We start from the raw sequence: 20,236 nt of genomic DNA on the forward strand, positions 1-20,236 counted from the left end.
TGTGCATTGGGGTCAAGCATTGATAATTGCACTGAGCACCCAGCATTAAGAACCACTGACAAATCCAGCTTTGTTGCATGCCAGTGGAAGCTCTTCACCTGTAATGATTTCAGAATGGAGCCACCACTTTTTCCATCTCCTGCTACCTACTCCTATTCCTGTATCCTCCTCTGCCCATAGCACACGGATTCCCTGGTTTCCTGCCTCTGCCACACAGAGACGTCCTGCCATGCCAAGGACGTTGCCAGGACCGAAGCGACGCCAGTCTTTATCTTTCCTTCTTTGCTTCTCTCTTTTGTTTTGGTAATCTTAAGTCTTTAATAACTATAATGGTTCTATCATTTTTTTTTTTTAAAATGTTTATTTATTTTTGAGATGGACAAAAGTTTATTTATTTTTGAGAGAGAGAGAGAGAGAGCAGGGGAGGGGCAGAGAATGAGGGAGAGAGAGAAGCTGAAGCAGGCTCTGCACGCTGTCAGTGCGGAGTCCCATGTGGGGCTTGATCTCATGAAACCCTGAGATCATGATCTGAGCTGAGATCAAGAGTCAGGCGCTTAGCCAACTGAGCCACCCAAGTGCCCCTAAAGGTTCTATCATTTAAATGTCATATGCTTTTGCTTAATATTTTAATATTTTTAGTCATATTAGGGTCTGTAGTTATTAACTTTATTTAACTTTATGCAGCTTACATGCTCAAAAGAAAATATTTTAAAACTCTCAAGAAAATGAAGTTTAAAAAATGAAACCCTTTTCTCCAAAAGTAGCCACAGTTAATAACTTTCTGTTCTCTTATAAGATACTTTGAGTGGTATTTTATGAAACATTCTCATCAACAATTTTCTTATTTCCATAATTACATGTGCGGTAGCTTGCTGTATCAAAGAGTATAGATCTATCATTCTCTTCGTACTAATGTGTGACAGTTTATTTTAGACTTTTCCTTATTCACAGATGTTTAGGTTGTTGTTGAGTCTTTGTTATGAACCACTCTCCAATAAATCGATTTTTTTATATGCTTCCACTAGACAGATCCCTAGAAGTAGAATTTTGTTTCAAAGGTGTTCACATTTTTAGGTTTTTTTTTATTTTTTTATTTTTTTAAAGTTTATTTTTATTTTGAGAGAGAGAGCGAGCAAGAGAGAGCAGGGGAGGGGCAGAACCCCAAGCAGGCTCTGTGCTGTCAGCGAGGAGCTGGATGCAGGGCTTAAAGTTGCAAACAGCAAGATCATGACCTAAGCAGAGATCAAGCGTTGGCTGCTTAACCGACTGAGCCACCCACATATTTAATTTTTGCGCCCTGCACATTTTTAATTTTGATGGACATTGCCAAATTGCCTTCCAGAAAGGCTTCACCAGTGGACATACTTCTACCAAGTTTGTCAGAATGCTTATAGCTACACCTGCCTTGTTTTTTGTTTTTCTTTAATTTCTGCCAGTCTGAAGGATGAAAAATGGTAACTCATTGTTTTAATTTATATTTCTTTCTTTGTTTCCTTCCTTACTTCTTTCTCTTTTTTCTCCCTCTTCTTTATTTTTGAGCAACTTGTAGGTATCAGACAATGTGCTAGATGAAGATGAAAACACAAGCACACGCACACACACACACACACACACACACACGCACACACACACACACACACACACACACACACTGCATGCATAAACAGAGTCTTCTGTGAGTTGTCTTTGAGAAAGAAGGATTTGTGACAAGCAACCTTTGTCCATGCTTTGTGGTCTCTGTCTGTCTTCTCCAGATTTCTAGTGACCCACCCTCGGGCTACTGGGTGGCACACTCTTTATGGCCTACCCGAATCTGCCTCATCCTGTCATGTGTGAAACTGTCTCCTGCTCTCTCACATTCCATCCTCATTCCCTGGCAGTAGTAATTGTTCCATCCTCTGAGTTCCCACAGCTATTGGTTCAGATTTCTGGTGTTACCTCTTTGTTCAGCTGGTCTTGTATTTTCACTAGCTGTTTATATATTAGGTTACTCTAGGTTACCCTTTAGCTATGTTCCTAATGTCAGAGATAGAAGTCATCTGGCCCCGGCAGGATGAAGTTATGCTCTTGCTGGGCAAGTGGCCCTTATTCAAGGCTTCTGCAATTATTTCATATAAATGGCTTCCCAGTTTGTATATAGGTTGGGCTGACTCCAGCTTCAATGGAGGCATAGGAAAGAATTTCAAAAGTTGTGCAATATTAAGCACCATTAGGATGAAAAACAAATCCACAAATCTACTGGGGATTGATCTCAGAAGATACAAAGGGAGTTGCCTAAGGTCCATTACACCACAAGAGATGTAGTTTAAAGGAAAGATTACACTAACAAGATTAATTTTTATATTTCTGAGTAACAGGAACCCATCCTCTTTATTTGAATATTGTCACTACTTTTCACAGTATTTGAAATATTGTAAGTATTCCATTAGTATTCTTTGCACTGAATTTACAGTGTACAGCCCTCCCTATATATTTTACTACTTTTGATTTTCACTGTCTTGACATCTTAAAGGTGCAATTTGACAATTATGGTGGACAAAGTATGTATGAATGTTTCCACATTATAGACAAAGATATTGAGTCTCCAAATGGTCATAGTGTGGGCTTCAGGCCACTGCTACTAATTTGTAATTAGCCATGAAGTTGAAAGTCTACACTTTCTGACTCTTCATCCCGTGCTCTTTCTTTCTCAGAAGGATAGTCTTCTCTGTGTGATTTTGTACTTGTTATGATCTCCTCTAGTGTCATGAAAACATTATGAAACTTAATTGAATTTCTCATTTCCATTGGGAGAATGCATCTGAAATGCATAATGGATCTGATACCCAGCAGATTCCTTGTAGAATTTTACATTATCAATGTTCTATTTTTCAGTCAATTTTTTTCCCTTTTTCTCAGGATCCTAGAAAACTTCTCTTCACAACTGGTAAGTTGTTATTCATTGCTCTTTCTGCAGATTCAGGGAAATCTTTGAAAATAAGCATCATCAAACTACATAGCAATTAAATATATGTTAAGATATAACATGGAAAATTTGCAGTCAGAACCAATGTTAGGAGTTTAAGCATAAGTTGCAACGAAAGCAGGGGACAAGGCAAACAGTGGGGTTCAGATGAACTAAGAGTAAAAATAAGTAAATGCATTTGCCTTCCATATGTTCTTCCAGTAACAACAATGTGATCCCATAGGCTTTGTGCCCACGGCTGTGATAGTCCTGTTGGAGATGATACACATAGAATAGTCTCTTGCCCTCAAGGTACTGGAAAGAAACACCAAGCATTCTGAATATCAATGTGGCTCTTATAACTCAGTAATTTAGTAGGATATTTTGTCATCTTTATAACCTATGTAAAAAGGGGAGAAACAGTCATTAAAATCCATTAGTTTTCTTGCAATGGGACTCCTTTTTCATTTGTCATTTACTTTTCCTTTCCAAGCATGTTGTCCATGAAAGCTGAGTCTAGACTATTAATTTGTTAAAGCGCATTTAAGCATCTCAAAATTTTGTCCTGTTGTTTGTATAATTCTTACTAAAATTCTTCTCTTTCTCAACCTTACATGATGAAAGGAGAAAACTGCATTTGGGGGATTTTTAGCACATATTTCAGTGGTAAGGACAATTAGGTAGTTGAGACGGTCTATCATAAAGGCTTGGCTATCGCAAACACCCTATTAAGGATCAAAATTGCATCGGAGACTGAGGTGCATGGCTCTGTCAAATGCATTGTTTTTCTTTTCAGTCAATATTATGATGAAAATAATAATAATTCAGATGTTTTTTCCCCTTCCTTGTCACAAGTGAGGACACAGTGGTATATTTTGATTTATAAAATATGGTTTTTTTTTTTCTGTCTGTGTATGCAAAGTATTCCACAGTTTTCTCTGTAGGAACACAATTTAGTTTTGTTTACAACTTTGCTCATTGAAAATATGTTTTTCATTTAAGCCTTAAGAATTTGATGAGAAATAAGAGGCAGAAAAAGCAGAAAAACAAAACCTTATGTGTGAATCAATGTATTTTTTGGTTCATATGAATTAATTTTACAGAAATATCCAAGAACTTTGTTTTAATATTATTTTGTACAGCACAAAGTATGGGTGAAACATGGAGACATTTAAAATGTTTGGGAAAGTTTAGTTTACAGACATATAAAAAGATGTCTCATATGACCAAGATATTACATTCAGAGTCTTAGTGTAATGAATACTTATATATAAGCAGGTGATCTCTCCATCTAGCATGAAACCCCACCATCCCATGTTTTTTCCCAGAAGTTTCCATGAGTGATGTTGGACTAAGTAGAGATGATACTTAAAAATACGAATTTCCAGATTCCATTCTAGAGAACCTCTCTCTGTAGTGTGACCTGACCATGAATGTTATTAACCTTCCCAGGTATCTCAGGAGCTTCTGTTTCACCCTTACTGAACATCTCATCATACTGTTGTAATTCCCTTCTCACAACACCTAACTTTTGTCTACTCTCTTACCCTATTCTCTCTCTCTCTCTCTTTTTTTTAACCTGCTCAGCTTCTGCTCAGCCTCCAGCCTCAACTGACACACCCCATCATGCACAAATTCCTCCTTGAAGGCAGAGCTGCTCTCTTCTTTGGCATGGGTTCCTAAAGACACATAGTAAAATACTATGCTGGAGAATACTTTATTTCCCGTACATGCATGGTCTTTTCCACCTGAATGTGAGCTTTTCCAGTGTAAGGCAGGGCTTCCCCTAGGGCATGCAGAGCCTCAGGTACATTTTTTTGTGTTGTTTTGTTTTGTGGAGTTTCTGTCACTACAAACAATTTGAAAAACAAACCAGTATATCACTATCCTTTTAGTGTCCCAGTCTACACCATTTCATGAAAGAAATTCGGTGCTGGCCAGAAGGTGCCAGGTTCTCAGGTTGTCAGCTTGGAACACAGCCCAGAAGCCCTATGTATGAGTCTGGAGCTTCTAGAGCATCTGATTGACCCTACTGAGTAGTAGGTGAGAGAACAAAGCAGAATCAAAGGATGGCAATGGGAGAAGGGATGGTTTTCTACAAATAGACTTAGTCTAGCTTTGTATTACTAGTAAGTCTATGATTAAAATACCGTTTCATAGCTATGAATGTTGTTAGGTACGGTGCCAAGGAAAAATCAAGTTTCTTTTTTTTTTTAATTTTTTTTTTTTTGACGTTTATTTTTGAGACAGAGAGAGACAAAGCATAAATGGGGGAGGGTCAGAGAGAGGGAGACACAGAATCTGAAACAGGCTCCAGGCTCTGAGCTGTCAGCACAGAGCCCGACACGGGGCTTGAACTCACGGACCGCGAGATCATGACCTGAGCCGAAGTCGGCCGCTTAACCGACTGAGCCACCCAGGTGCCCCTCAAGTTTCTTTTTCTTTTTTTTTTTTTTTAATTTTTAATGTTTATTTATTTCTGAGAGAGAGAGACAGAGTGTAAGCAGGGGAGGGACAGAGAGAGAGGGAGACACAGAATCCGAAGCAGACTCCAGGCTCTGAGCTGTCAGCACAGAGCCTGATGAGGGGCTCGAACTCACAGACCGCAAGATCATGACCTGAGCTAAAGTTAGACACCCAACTGGCTGAGCCACCCTAGTGCCCCAAAAATCAAGTTTCTGGTGGAGGAATGCATGCATGTTTTTAGGTGTTCTAGTGATAAAGTCTACCTTTTATTGGTTAATAGATTTCTTAGATTTTAGGTTGTTTAATGTTACATAGAGTCTTCTCTCTGTCTTTACATATTTTTCAATGTAATCTACAACTGAGAAATTAAGATGGTTTTGTAGAAAATAAAGTCTGTGGCAGTTCAAGTGACATGAAATATGGTAGTTAGATCACTCAGTAAGAAATGTTAAAAACATTAAGAATTTATAAAATAAAACAAGTTTAAAAGATTGTATTATTCAGACATGGATTTCAAAATATTTAGTATGTCATTTCCAAATTTGGTAGTACCTTGTATGATGAGAATAAAATGCATACTATCCAGTTTCAATTAGAAAAGCCTTCAAAAACAAATAGAATTGTGTTTCCAGTTTTGTTGGAAAAAAACAGGATAATGAGTACAAGATGGTATATTTCTGACCACATCTGGATGTGGATGAAAACGTTCTGTCAGTTTCTTCTAGACTTGGGAGTATACTGCAGTCCTTTTAAAGGCAACTAATTAATGAAATCCAATATGCATAGATAAAAAGTAATAAGAATAAACATACAAGCATGTCATTTCCTAAGGAAACAAGTGTAGGTTTTGCTTTATAATTTGAAGGATTCAGAGAGTTCATAATGTACTTTCTGGCAGGTAAGATGGCCGAGTAAGCTTTGACTAGCTCCATAATTTCCAACCTGTGCTTCCTGAATTTTGGAATGTGTGTAGTAATAGAAACTAATATATTGGGTCTTAGATGAGCTGTCATCAAAAGCTAGGTTAGGGTGCCCCTTGATGTACCCTGAAAACACTCAATGCTTAGCTCTCTTTCAGCACTTAATGCCCTTTATTGCATTTGTCTGCTTATCTTGTCTCCCATACTGGACTAGAATTTCTTTTAGAGCAGGATTCATTTTTTCTATCACCTAATAGTACATTACAGATACCTAGAAAAAATACACTGAAGATAAAAGCCATTTATGTAACTCTACTACTTGTTACATCGATCTTTACAACATCTAGATAATCAGTTAGCTAACCTTTGTTTAATTCCAATGTCAGAAATTGTAACTTCTTAAGGCACTCCCCTTTTATTGACCATTGTAATTATAATAATTTTTCCTTTTCATTGTTAATTATAAGTAACTTTTTCTTCTTCATTGAGCTGGCCTATTACTTTATAAATTACAAAGTCTGATCTTTTTATATTTCTGGGAGATAGAAAGGAAACATGAATCCTTTAGATAAAAAAGATAACTTCATAAATCTGAAAGAACATTAAAAAGTGTTGAATTGATTCTCCTCCAGTGAGATTGGAGTTTGGCCTAAGGGACAGTAATGGGAGCATTAATCCCAGGATGTGCATCCCATCGGCCAAGATGTCTACTTCATCTTCAAGTGACTGATGTCAACTATTTCACCTCCTCTGAATCTTTCCAGTATGTTTTTCGTGTTCTGTTCTAAAAGGTGTTCACTGGTTATATGTTTGAGGAAAGATCTGTTTCTGGTTTCTTAGTGCTAGTACTTCCCAGAGACTTTAATATACTAATGTGTTCTGTGACTCTGTAAGGAATTATTATTATGCTTTTGAGAAATAGAAATTAATATCACAAAGAATTACTGTTCAAACAATATACTTTGGAAATTATGCCTCTACACTAAACATATTTAGTTTTTTCAGGTGTCCTGATGAAGTGATTTGTAGACATTCCATAGCTAATCCTGGCATATTTAGAACCACATGGGAAGCCTTGTATGCAGACACAGTAGACCTTAATAAAGTCCCAAGAAAATTATTGGAAAGGCCTCTGCAACCACAAATTTTACATCATGGAGCCATCTGGGATTCTATCATTTATTTATTCATTTGGTCAAATAAGTTTTTTTTTTTTAATTACTTGAAGCCAGAGAGAAAGACCTCCTCTTTTTTTTTCTTTTTCAAATTTATTGACTTATAATTGGAGCCCAGTAGAAAATGCATATGTAAATTATGCTATTTGATTGATTTTTGACATATATATACACTTGTGAAGCCAAGACCAAAATCAAGATAACAAATATATTTATCATTCCACAAAGCTTTTTGTGCTTTTATAATGCATCCTGAGACTGATCTGCTTTCTATCACTGGAGAATGGTTTGGGTTTTATAGAATATTATGTAAAAAGAATCACAGAGTTTGTACTCTTGGGATTTTTTAAGTGGAAGAATGTCTGGCTGTTTTCACTCAGTCTAATAATTTTGTGATTCATGTATGTTGTTGCATATAGCACATGGTGGTTTTTTTAAATTGCTGATTAGTGTTTCAGGTAGAGATAATACCACAATTATTTACCCATTCATCTGTTGATGGAGATTTCAATTGTTTATAGGCCTTAACTGTTAAAAAAATAAAGTGGCTATGAATATTTTTGAACAAGTCTTTGTGTAGATGTGTATTTGAGATTCTTTGGGGGAAATACTTGGGGGTGGAAAGGCTGGGCCATTTTGTAGGCATGCTGTTTTTTGTAAATACCATTTTTCTGTACTGTTAGTCCTTAAGTGTGAACTAGTTATATATAGTTGTCTTGTTCTTCTCTTACCCCTAGGAAGTTAGTATTCACCTGGGGCAATGGCAAAGAGGAAGGGGAGGGAGGGCCCTGGAAAAGAAGTATAGAGAAGAGATGATTTGGATTAGGCATATCAGGAAAGGCAAGTATTGTTAGGCTTCCAAATCTGTATATTGGGAAGACCAAGGAGGAGAGAGTGTTCAAGTGTTAAGCATACAAGAACTAGCTCCTTTATTTCTCATGTGGCCCTTTATAAGTAGAAACTTGTTTCTACTGTACTGAGATTTCTAGCATTTTCCAGTGATTCCAAACTGTTGGAATCCTAATGATGCACATCTGTATTGCTCCTGTATTGTTCCCAGCTTGTCTGCTTCTGCTAGAGGCTTACAGTTCATGATGGCCCTTCTATGTTCTAGGTGGTTCCCTGGCAAGGAGAGAAGTTGGGGAATGCCTATACTTTTGGAGACACAATTGTTTCAGTAGCTTTCCATAAAGATTTAAGATGGAATCTCTCAGGTTATTTAGGGCTTACTGTTGCTTGTATGATTGTAAGAGCAAATAACAGTAGCTTATAGACGGGATATTTTATTTGGTATTAATAAGATAAATCGAAATGCAACTATTGTGATTTTAGTTGTTTTTGATCCAGCATATCAACTCTTCATTTTGGATATGCTGTACCGACTAACATTGGATTTAGCCATCTATCACATCAGTATTAAGTTTTCAAAGCATTGCACATTTTTTTCTTTGTTAAAAAATGATTATTATATCAGAAACGCTGATTAACAGCCTGTTTTTCCATACTAAGGTGATAGGCCTGCAAGTGTTCTTAAAACAGCAACACTGTAATTCTTTTTTCTTGAACTCTACCATTTTTTGTTCTACAGTTGAAGTTGTGGTTTTTAGAAAGCTTTAGGTTTTGTTTATTTTTTCTTTAAAATTACTCCGGATAGTGAAGCCCAAAAGAAATTATTTGAATTGAGACTAGAGGAGCTATTAGTTCCATAAAAGGAGGGCTGAGGGAGTCAGGGAGTTTTCATACGGTGGTGGAAAAACCAAAACGGTAAAAGGTGTTGGATATCAACTCAGTCCCATTGCATATTTTTTCCTCCTTTAAAACAGCTTTATTCATGTAGAATTAGGATACAATTAATTGCATCTCTTTAATACACACTCATGTTTCATAAGTTTTAACACTTGGTATGTTTACAAAACCATCATCACTATCAATATAAGGAATAGATCTTAACACTCACCCTTTAAAATTTTTTTGTGCCTTTAGAAGTCTTTCCCTCCTGCTCCTCCTTGCCTCCCCGTTAAACATGTTTACTTTTTCTCTGTTGTTTTCATTATTGGCATTTGATATCTTGTGTGCATTTGGGATAGCATGTCCCCGCAGAAGTATGTACACATCCAGCATTCTGAGTGGGATACGTGAAAATACTAAGGTGGACTCTTCTTTTAAAGGTAGAAAAGATTGCTTTGTTTTAAGTACCTTGAATCTGTGCTAATTTTAAAAGGGCTTTTTTTGAGAAGGAACATACAAAGAGATATGTGATTTGAATTGGGCTTCCCACAGAGCACCGTAGCCCTTTGGATTTTAAGGTAATAATTTTTTGTACTTTTTTTCTCAGTATGGTTTAAGTTAAACGTACTTATATAACTTTTTTATAGTTCCTGGCCTGACAGGGGTCTGCATGGTGCTGGTGCTCTTCCTGATGATTACAGCTTCTACATACGCAATACGGTGAGTGTCAGGCCCATTATATCAATGTTTACTGGCCCGAATATTTAAGTTTTCCTCAGATTATCTTCATTTTCATATGCAGAAAAAGTGTTGATTAACTGGAATACTTAGCAAGTGCAGCCAGTATTATGGTTAATGGACTATTCTGGAAAACTAAGAGTGAAGTAGAGACATTTCCATATATCATTTCCTGCTTTTGAAAAATCTCTTTGTTTAGTCAAATGTTCTGTGTTGGTAAGGAAACATGTGGAGACTTTTTGATGACTGAGGAAATTTGAGTTCTTCAGGGTCATCCTTCTGAAGGATAGTGTATCTCTACAAGACATGAGATTGAAATCAACATGTATGCAAAGGAATATAACATAATTATTTTATAACTCATTTCCTGTTGCAGTTTATTGTAGTATTTTAAATGAAGCTTTGGGAACATGGTTAGTTGACATCTGCTAAAATAATCAAAAATATCTGTATGCATATTTATTCTTCTGGTTACGAGATTTTGAGCAATTGCAGACATACATTTTCATGAATACTTTCACATGTTCTTTTTGATAGATACATTCTGTATGTCAATATTTTACAGCATCTTGTGTTTCTAGGTCCAACTTTTTGGTTCAGAAAGCAAAAAGAAGAAATAATACATAGTATACAAAAATCCCCAATTATTGTACTTGAGATGGGAAATTTAATGGAAAAACATGCATACACATTTTGAAAATAATTACCTAATAGAATATCAAAATGATTCTATCTTTGCACTTCTGAGAACATCTCTGCACACATTCACACACCCCAAAATGTCGCAAGTAAACTCACCAGAGTTTAGCACTATAAACTTTCTGGTTTGATGTTTATAGGCTTAATCTTTCTTGCCTTTACTCACTCAGTCCTCACCTCCTACCTCCACCATCACTCTCTTTTTCCCCCTTTCACACTACTGATCTCTCTTTTGCTATGTCTATGTATGTCACTAATACAGAATCATGTTATAGATGTTATTTTAAATCTGCTTCTTATTTAAATATGTTAGGAACATTTTTGTACATTAATAAATATCTCTCTGTCATCCTCTTTACTGTTAGAACAGCATATCATCCTATATACATAACTTTCCCAATTCCCCTATTGTTGGATATTTTAGGTTGATTCCATTTTTTATAGTATTTCAGTTCTGAAGCAAACACCCCCATCCATATGTCTTTGCATACTTTTGCACTTACGTCCTGAGGAAAACTATCTGGATGTAGAATGGCTTGGCAAAACAGTAAGCACACTTTTAAGACTTCTCACAAGAATTAAAACTCACCTTAGAGAAAGGCAAATCAAATCTCTAACATTAGTACTTAAGAGTGCCAATTTTGTGGGGAGAAATTTTATTTTAGTTAGGTAAGGCATATTAAAGAACATACATTTTTCAGTTTTCAGTGCTCTTAAAGGAAAATGAGGGCATCTGACATACTTATTTGCAAGATCGAAGATCTATGAATGTTCTACATCGATTAAAAATCCTTAATTGAGAGATAGTTTTATAAAATGGAGTGTAAAGATCAGCTTCTATTTTCAACCGAGCCATTATATTTGTACTCATAATAATTCAGTGAATGTTCATCAATCTTCAGTTTTTCATGTCTTTAAAAGAGACTAAAACCAACTCTGCTTTTCTCCAAGCTTTATTGTGAATTCTTAAATGGATCACAGAGATAATCTTCTTCTTCCTCTTCTCTTTACCAGTGAGGAAATAAAGCGTTAGAGAAATTAAGAGAATAAATGGCTCCAATGTTTGATTTCTTTTTTTCTTCTAATGTTTGATCTCTTTTTTAAAAAAAAAATTTTTTTTAAACATTTATTCATTTTTGAGAGTGAGAGAGACAGAGCATGAGTAGGGGAGGGGCAGAGAGAGAGGGAGACACAGAATCAGAAGCAGGCTCCAGGCTCTGAGCTGTCAGCATAGGGCCCGAGGCAGGGCTCGAACTCACGGACTGCAAGATCATGACCTGAGCCGAAGTCGGACGCTCAACCGACTGAACCACCCAGGCGCCCCTAATGTTTGATTTCTAACAGTTGAATGTAGTCTAGTAATCCACCAATGGTTCACTATGGGTCAATCTATTAAAATAAGTAAATATTTTAATAGCAGGTGACAGGAATACAAACATATTTTTATCTCAATAGATTTTTAAATGGTGGTTATTAAATCTTAGCCCTAGTTATGAATTAAAATAAGTAAACTAGGAATTAATTTCCTTTATAGAATTAAAAAAAATAGAAAAGCCAGAACTAAACTCATAAAAGAAACACGAGATACATTCCTAAGAAAATTATGCCAAAAGTGATATTTTTAATTCTACCATTATTATATATGATAAGAAATGAAACATTTAGAATTAGTAGAAAGAATGCAACAATAAATCATCTTTATTTCCAGAAAGGTATATGGAATTGTTCTGCCAGACAATCCAAGAGAATTATGGAAAAAAAAAACATTAGTGTTATACCAAAGAAAAGAATTGTAATAGGTAAATGAATACAAAACAAATATTAAAAATAGCTTTTATATAATAGCTATTATCAGTTTGAAATTGAATAAAACTAAATAATAAAAACATGGAATATCTAGAAATAAACTTAATAAGAAACTAGTTAAAATCTATATAGAAAAACACAGAACTGCATTGAGGGAAATAAGTAGATATTTTAATAAAGATTGCATACTGCAAAAATGGAGTTCTTCCTCAGTCATTTTGTAGGCTTGTTGTAATTCCCATCAAAATCAAAGATAGATTATTTTGTTTTTTGAATTCAGCAAAAACAGTTCTAAAGTTCATCTCAGGGAATATCTACGTACATGTTCCAAAGAGAAGTAAAAGGGAATGTGGCTTACCAAACATTACCACAATTAAGCTTCAGTAACTTCAAACAGAATAGGACTTAACTGCAAAAATTACCAAGGAATTGAACCTAATGATAGAGTTGATAGAAAGCCCTGTAGGAGACTTTGATATATATAAAAAGCTGCTAAATAATGAAGATGCCATTACAAACTTATGAAGAAAGTAAGGCTTAAGTGAATGAAATTTGAGATAAATTAGAGGTAACTGTAAAAAAATTATGCCATTAAAATTTAAAAGAAACTTTGCCCAATAATAAATTCTTACAATCTATGGAACATGCTTAAATTATATGGAACATGGTTAAAATTTAAACAGTTTACACACAACAGTTAAGAAAAATATACTGTAGAAATGGATAATTATCATGAATAGATAAATCACAGAAGAATTTAAGGTGAGTAACACAGAAAGGAAATCATATCCAATTCCACTTACATAAAATAATGAAAATGTATAAAGTGGAGTTGGGGTTTGTGGAAACAGCCTCTCCTACCTACAGTTGGGTTTATAATTGATAAACATTTTCAGAGAGCAATTGCCAGTGTGTATGAAAAACAAAATGAGTGTCCTTCAATGTAGCAATTCCACTTCTAGGAATTTAGGTTCAAAAAGAATCAGCTATGTGCAAAAAAGCGTATGATCCAAGGATATGAATGATCTTGCTTATAATAACTAAAGCTGTAGATGAAGTAAATGTCAAACCAGTTGGATATTGCTTATCTCAGGGGTTCTGAAAGTTCTAGGGGTTGTATCAGAATCCTCTAAGAAGCTTTTACTAATATCTGCCTTCCACCTCCAAGATTCTAATATTTGAATATCTACCCAGACATATGAAATAAAATATGTTAGTCTTCTTACTTTTCTCAAAAGTTCCATAAATTGTGCTCACCATACCACTTCTTTTGAGGCTCTTTGTTTCCCCCAGGGCAGTAACACCAAGGTGTTTTGTTTTTTTTTTTTTTTTTTTAACATGTAGGCTGTTCAGGAAAAGAATATAAAACTGTAATGAGCATCTATTTAGTTTCAATTTTACTTTCCTTTGGACTACTCTCACACTATGTATTAGGATAGGAGGATTATTTGTTTTAGGTATCATCTGAAAATTGAGAATATTGATCAAAAGGACAGTGAAAGTACATATTATCCGCCTATTACCTACTCCTCAAACTCATAATTACTTCAAACATTTCATTTTAATTCTTTCCATGTATCTTTATTTGAAATACAAAGAATCTTCAAAATTATGAAGTGTTAGTTATAATTTTGTCAGTTCTCTCTGCATGATATGTTAATACTTTTGTCTTAATAGATAAATCTCAGATGAACTCCTATTTTAACTTTCTTCAATTTTGACATATGTTTGAAATGATGGAATGTAAAGTGGCATTGAAATTAAGTTATTTGTTTTTTCAGAGTTTCTAATTATGACATCTTCTGGTATACTCATAATCTCTTCTTTGTCTTCTACATGCTGCTGATGTTGCATGTTTCAGGGTAAGTTTAAAAAATATTTAAAATATTTTTAAAATCATGTATACCTAAAAATAGGGTAATGATAGATAAATCTAGAGAAATTTTTATAGAAAGTGGTAAAATTATTTGGTTATATGGAATTGAGGGTAGTGTCAAGAATGAAGAAATAGTTCTGTTTTTATCATAGCATATATATTTTTTAAAGTTTTATTTTTTTGAGAGAGAGAGAGAGAGCAGGAGGGACAGGGCAGAGAGAGAGGGAGAGAGAATCCCAAGCAGGCTCCATGGTGTCAGCCCAGAGCCCGGCACAGGCTCGATCTCACAAAATGTGAAATCCTGACAGGAGCTGAAACCAAGAGTTGGGCACTTAACTGACTGAGCAACCCAGACATCCCTATCATAGCATATTTTAATGAATCTAGTATAAAAGTATATTAAAATTGAAAGACAGTTACTTCTTTTACAATGTTGCAGTTTTTAAAGTCCATGTAGTTATATCGTGGTAACCTCTAAGAGAAAGTTAGTAAGAAATAAAGAACTTCAAGAAGGTATTTTAATGTTTCTTAAAAGTTTAGGAATTCCTAATGTCTTGCTGCTGTGGAATTTGTAACAATAGAGTTACCAGGTTTTAGTTTAAAAAAGCCTAGCAGCCTGTAGCGATATTTTTCTAGATATGTCTTTCTGAGGCAAGGGAAATAAAGGCAAAAAATAAACTATTAGGACTACATCAAAATAAAAAGCTTCTGCACAGCAAAGGAAAAAACAAAATTAAAAGACAACCTACTGAATGGGAAATGATATTTGCAAATGACATATCTGATAAAGGGTTAGTATACAAAATATATAAAGAACTTACACAACTCAGCACCAAAAAACCAAATAATCCTATTGAAAAACAGACTCTTTTCCAAAGAAGATATCCAGATAGCCAGCAGACACATGGAAACATGCTCAGCATCACTAATCATCAGGGAAATGCAAATCAAACCCACACTGAGATATCACCTCACACCTGTCAGAATGGCTAAAATCAAACACACAAGCAGCAACAAGTGTTGGCAAGAATGTAGAGAAATAGAACTCTCCCCTTGTATTGTTGGTGGGAATGCAAAGTGGTGCAGCCACTGTGGGAACATTATGGGGGTTACTCTAAAGTTAAAAATAGAACTTTAGGGCACCTGGGTGTCTCAGTAGGTTAAGCATCTGATGTTGGCTCGGTCACTCTTTCATGGTTCATGGGTTCAAGCCCCATGTTAGCCTTTGTGCTGACAGCTCAGAGCCTGGAGCCTGCTTCAGGTTCTGTGTCTCCCTATCTCTCTGCCCCTCCCCAGCTCATGCTCTCTGTCTCAAAAATAAATAAACATTAAAAAAATTAAAAAAAAAATAGGACTATAGAACTACCCTATGATCTAGTGATGACACTATTAGGTATTTACCCAAAGGATACAAAAACGCTAATTCAAAGGGATACACATATCACTAGCAGCATTATTTACAATAGCTAAATGATGGAAACAGCCCATGTCCATAAATTGATGAATGGATAAAGAAGATGTAGTATATACACACAATGAAATATTATTCAGCCATAAAAAGAATGAAATCTTGCCATTGGCAACAATATGGATGCGCTTAGAGAGTACAATGCTAAGTGAAATCAGTCGGTCAGAGAAGGACAAATACCATATGATTTCACTCATGTGGAATTTAAGAAACAATACAAATGAGTAAAGGGACAAAAAAGGAGAGGAGCACAAACCAAGCAACAGACTCTTAACTCTGGGGAACAAACTGATGGTTACCAGAGGGAGGTGAGTGGGGGGATGGCTGAGATAGGTGAAAGGGCTTAAAGAGTATACTTATTATGATGAGCAATGACTAATGTATAGAGTTGTTGAATCACTATATTGTACACAAGAAACTAATATAACACTGTATGTTAACTATACTGGAATTAAGGTACAAAACTTAATATAAATAAATAAAATTAAAAATAAAAAAAAATTTTTTTTTAATTTTTTTTTTTCAACGTTTATTTATTTTTGGGACAGAGAGAGACAGAGCATGAACGGGGGAGGGGCAGAGAGAGAGGGAGACACAGAATCGGAAACAGGCTCCAGGCTCTGAGCCATCAGCCCAGAGCCTGACGCGGGGCTCAAACTCACGGACAGCGAGTAAAAATTAAAAATTAAAAAAACAAAAAAACAGGGACGCCTGGATGGCTCAGTTGTTTAAGCATCCGACTTAGGCTCAGGTCGTGATCTTGCTCTCTGTGAGTTCGAGTCACGCATCGGGCTCTGTGCTGACAGCTCAGAGCCTGGAGCCTGTTTCAGATTCTGTGTCTCCCTCTCTCTCTCTGACCCTTCCCCGTTCATGCTATGTCTGTCTCTGTCTCAAAAATAAATAAATGTTAAAAAAAAAAAAAACCAAAAAAACAAAAACCAAAATAACAACAAAGTAAAAAGGCCTACCCACAGTAGTAGTTGCAGAGAAAGCCTACATTGGTTTATAATGATCTGAGAGAAGGATCTGTCAATATCAGAAGATCACAAAGGGAAAAAGAAAGTATCCTAAGCTTGTTACAAAGAATATACACCAATTATTCTGAAAATGTGTGTCAACCCAAGCAGTGTACTCAAAGGTATAGTGCTTAAAATAATCTGTTTGGTTAGAGGAAGGAAATAATACATTTTTGTGTATGCATGTGTCTGTGTGATCACTGGAATGGACTATGGTTTTGTCTTGAGACTCATACTAATATGACACAGTAGACCATTGTTTGGCATCAGGTTCACTTGATTGAGTAAATGATACAGGGTAGAAATATAGAAAGTCAATAGGATAATGTCAGGTCGTTCTTCTGTGATGGTCTCTCTGGTTCTCCCACCTCCTCTCCCTTACCTCCCATGTAGTAGCTCAGTTTTGAGATTAATAAATAATAATTAATAAGTAATTCCAAGGCATAGACTACCTTGCTTTGGGTAAGACTCATGCTCCATAGGAACCAGTTTCTTGGTAGCGGCCCAGATCTCTTCAAGGGATACCCTCAGTTACAAGAATACACTGCACACAGGAAACTGAGGTCTGTGAGTCCTACATAGTTCATTCATAGTCTTCCTGGTGCAAATGCATTCCACCATTAATAAACAATGTTGCCTGGAAACACAGCTGGCATTCCCTGTTTATCATAGCCCAAAATGTTTCCAGGGAGACAGTGTTTGGAGAAAGCTTCAGATTTGCTGTTAATCTTTTCCTCAGAATGTTTTATAATGTACTTTGTCAGTACAGTAGGTCATATACAAAAATTATGTATTTATTTCAGGGTACATGTTCAAAATGTTTTTTTTTTCCTCTGATTTTGGAGGCCACTGGTTTAAATAGCAGTTTTATATGGGTCTCTCTTCCATGTCTTGGCTCAATTTGTTCTATACTGGGTTCTAGAACATACAGTTGTAGAGCATCAGAAGCGTGGCCACATATTATAATCATGGCTTCCAGTTAGTCATTCCTGCCACACAGGGAAGAGGGCCATGGTCTGTGGAAGCTCTGGATTCTATTCTTTTCCCTTTTTTGGGGGGGGGGGGGATAATATGTTCTATGGACTATTAGGACACCAAGAAATCTCTCTGTACAGAAAATTTGTTTGCCTGTCAGAGCTATTATCATAAAATGGACTATGAGTAAGCAGATGTTACTGATGATAACAGTAATTGAAAACAATTACATAATGCTTACTATATGCCAAGGATAAATTCAAAATAATTGAGATACTTTATGTCTCCAAGGATCACAGTTTTATGAAGATAAACAATACTGTCACAACCCCTTAACAGGTCAGAAAACTGAAGTATAGAGAGAGTAAATAACTTCTGAAAGTTTACCTAACTGATGGATCCTGGATACAAATTCAGGCATTCTTACTCAAAACCTCCTTTTTTTTTTTTTTTTTTTTTAACTGCTAGGTTCTGTATTTTTAGAGAGGTCTGTACTTAGAATTTAGTGTTAAGATTTTTTTTTTTAAAGGTTAATATCTTGATTTACCTGGGATTGTGATCTCTTTCATACATCTATCTGTAACAGAGAGAAAAATGCAATCATTTCTTAGTATAATTAATTATGCATTCTTTTGCCTTTATGTTGTATTAAGTTAAAACTGAAAATGTCTGTTTCTTTGTAATTCAAAATAGAGTCAATTTTTTTAAAGGTTCAGGAGTTCAAACAGATTTCTTAAGCTTAAAGAGGATTGTATTGAGAGTTCTTCATTTTTTGGACATAAAAGAAGGCCTTCTTAAATTTTGATTTTACTTTTGTAGAACAAGGGTCACAAACAGAAAGTGACTTTCATTTTTGCAAAGAAATAACAAAGGCATCTGCGGGATGAATTACATATAATCAATTTCTTATACCAATTTAATAGTTATATATTATTAGTAAAAAACAATTATTCTAATATTGAAATAAGTGTCATACAACAAATACATAATCCTATAAGCATTGTATAGTGCACAATTTTATGAAATTAAATTTTTATTTAAGTATAATTGACAAAATAATATATTTATAGTATATTGCAAATTATATATCATTTAAGTTTTTTTTTTACAATGTGATGATAAACATATATGTTGTGAAATGATTACAACCAACCAAGTGAATTAACACATTCATATCACTTCAGTTACCTTTTTTTTATTTTCTGCTGATGAGAACGCTTAAGATCTACTGTCTTAGGAAATCTCAAGTATACAATACTGTATTATTAACTGTAGACATCATGCTGTACATTAGATCCTCAAAACTTATTCTTCTTATAGCTAAAAGTTTTTAACCCAATGACGTTAAATTTTGAATACAGTCACACAGATTATGCTTCTGGTGTGGGAAAACTTACTAGTAGTAAATCTTGGGTTTTTTTTAAATTTTTTTTTAATGTTTATTTATTTTTGAGACAGAGAGAGACAGAGCATGAACGGGGGAGGGCCAGAGAGAGAGGGAGACAGAATGTGAAGCAGGCTCCAGGCTCTGAGCTGTCAGCACAGAGCCTGATGTGGGGCTCGAACTCGCGGACCGTGAGATCATGACCTGAGCTGAAGTCGGACGCTTAACCGACTGAGCCACCCAGGCGCCCCTACTAGTGGTAAATCTTACAGCTTTTTCAAAATGAAACATTTCTCAAAAAAGTCTTTTTATTCCTAAAGGATCTGTCTATAAGTAAATCTGTTGAAATTATTATCATTTGTGCCAATATTGAGAACTTAGACGTATCTTTGCTTATGAAATATCTTGATAATTTCATTCTATAACTTTTGGTTATATGAGTAAGGTGCAGTTATTCAAAGTAAATTTCTTGGATTTATACTGAGATTTCTGTTAAAGAGCATACTTTAGATTGGAACAGGAAATCAGTATTTTCTGGGCATTTCTCCATCAGTGTGCTAACTACTATAATGAAGTATAGAAGAACAATATATGATCTTTAGTCTTCCAGTGTTGGTAATTAGTTTGCAATTAAAAATGTCAGTTAAAAGAGCTGGAGAGGGGTGCCTGGGTGGCCTAGTTGGTTAAGTGTCTGAGTCTTGATTTTGGCTCAGGCTCAGGGCATGACCTCATGGTTCATGAGATCAAGCCCTGTGTCAGGCTCTGGGCTGATAGCATGGAGCCTGCTTGGGATTCTTTACCTCCTTTGCTCCATGCCCCTCCCCCATGTGCACATGCTCTCTCACTCTCTTAAAATAAATAAATAAACTTAAAAAAGAACTAGAGAGAATTTTAGACTGCATATTTTCCAGCCATAAACATATTTTATTTTCAACAATTCTAGTAGTTCAAAGAACAGAAGAATCAATGTAGGCTAGAAATTTTAGAAAATTTTAGGCTTCAAGGATGAAGCCATGAGAAATTGTTGACTAGTTTCTCTAT

At 35.3% G+C, this 20,236-nt stretch overlaps 1 protein-coding gene across 5 annotated transcripts in view; it reads left to right on the forward strand.

Annotated features, from left to right (window-relative positions):
* The window catches only part of NOX4 (NADPH oxidase 4), a 168,233-nt gene that overhangs the window by 28,887 nt on the left and 119,110 nt on the right, over window positions 1-20,236 (forward strand). For all 5 annotated transcript variants that reach the window (XR_007144956.1, XM_047823952.1, XM_047823954.1 and 2 more), the window contains 3 exons: window positions 2,899-2,926; window positions 9,881-9,953; window positions 14,258-14,338. Coding sequence is in view for 4 of the 5 variants with exons in the window: in XM_047823952.1 (XP_047679908.1) it covers window positions 2,899-2,926; window positions 9,881-9,953; window positions 14,258-14,338 (182 nt within the window). In the remaining variant the exon portion in view is untranslated. The remainder of the gene's footprint in view (window positions 1-2,898; window positions 2,927-9,880; window positions 9,954-14,257; window positions 14,339-20,236) is intronic.

Source organism: Prionailurus viverrinus, chromosome D1 (genome assembly GCF_022837055.1).
Source record: "Prionailurus viverrinus isolate Anna chromosome D1, UM_Priviv_1.0, whole genome shotgun sequence".
Classification (NCBI taxonomy): Eukaryota; Metazoa; Chordata; class Mammalia; order Carnivora; family Felidae; genus Prionailurus; species Prionailurus viverrinus.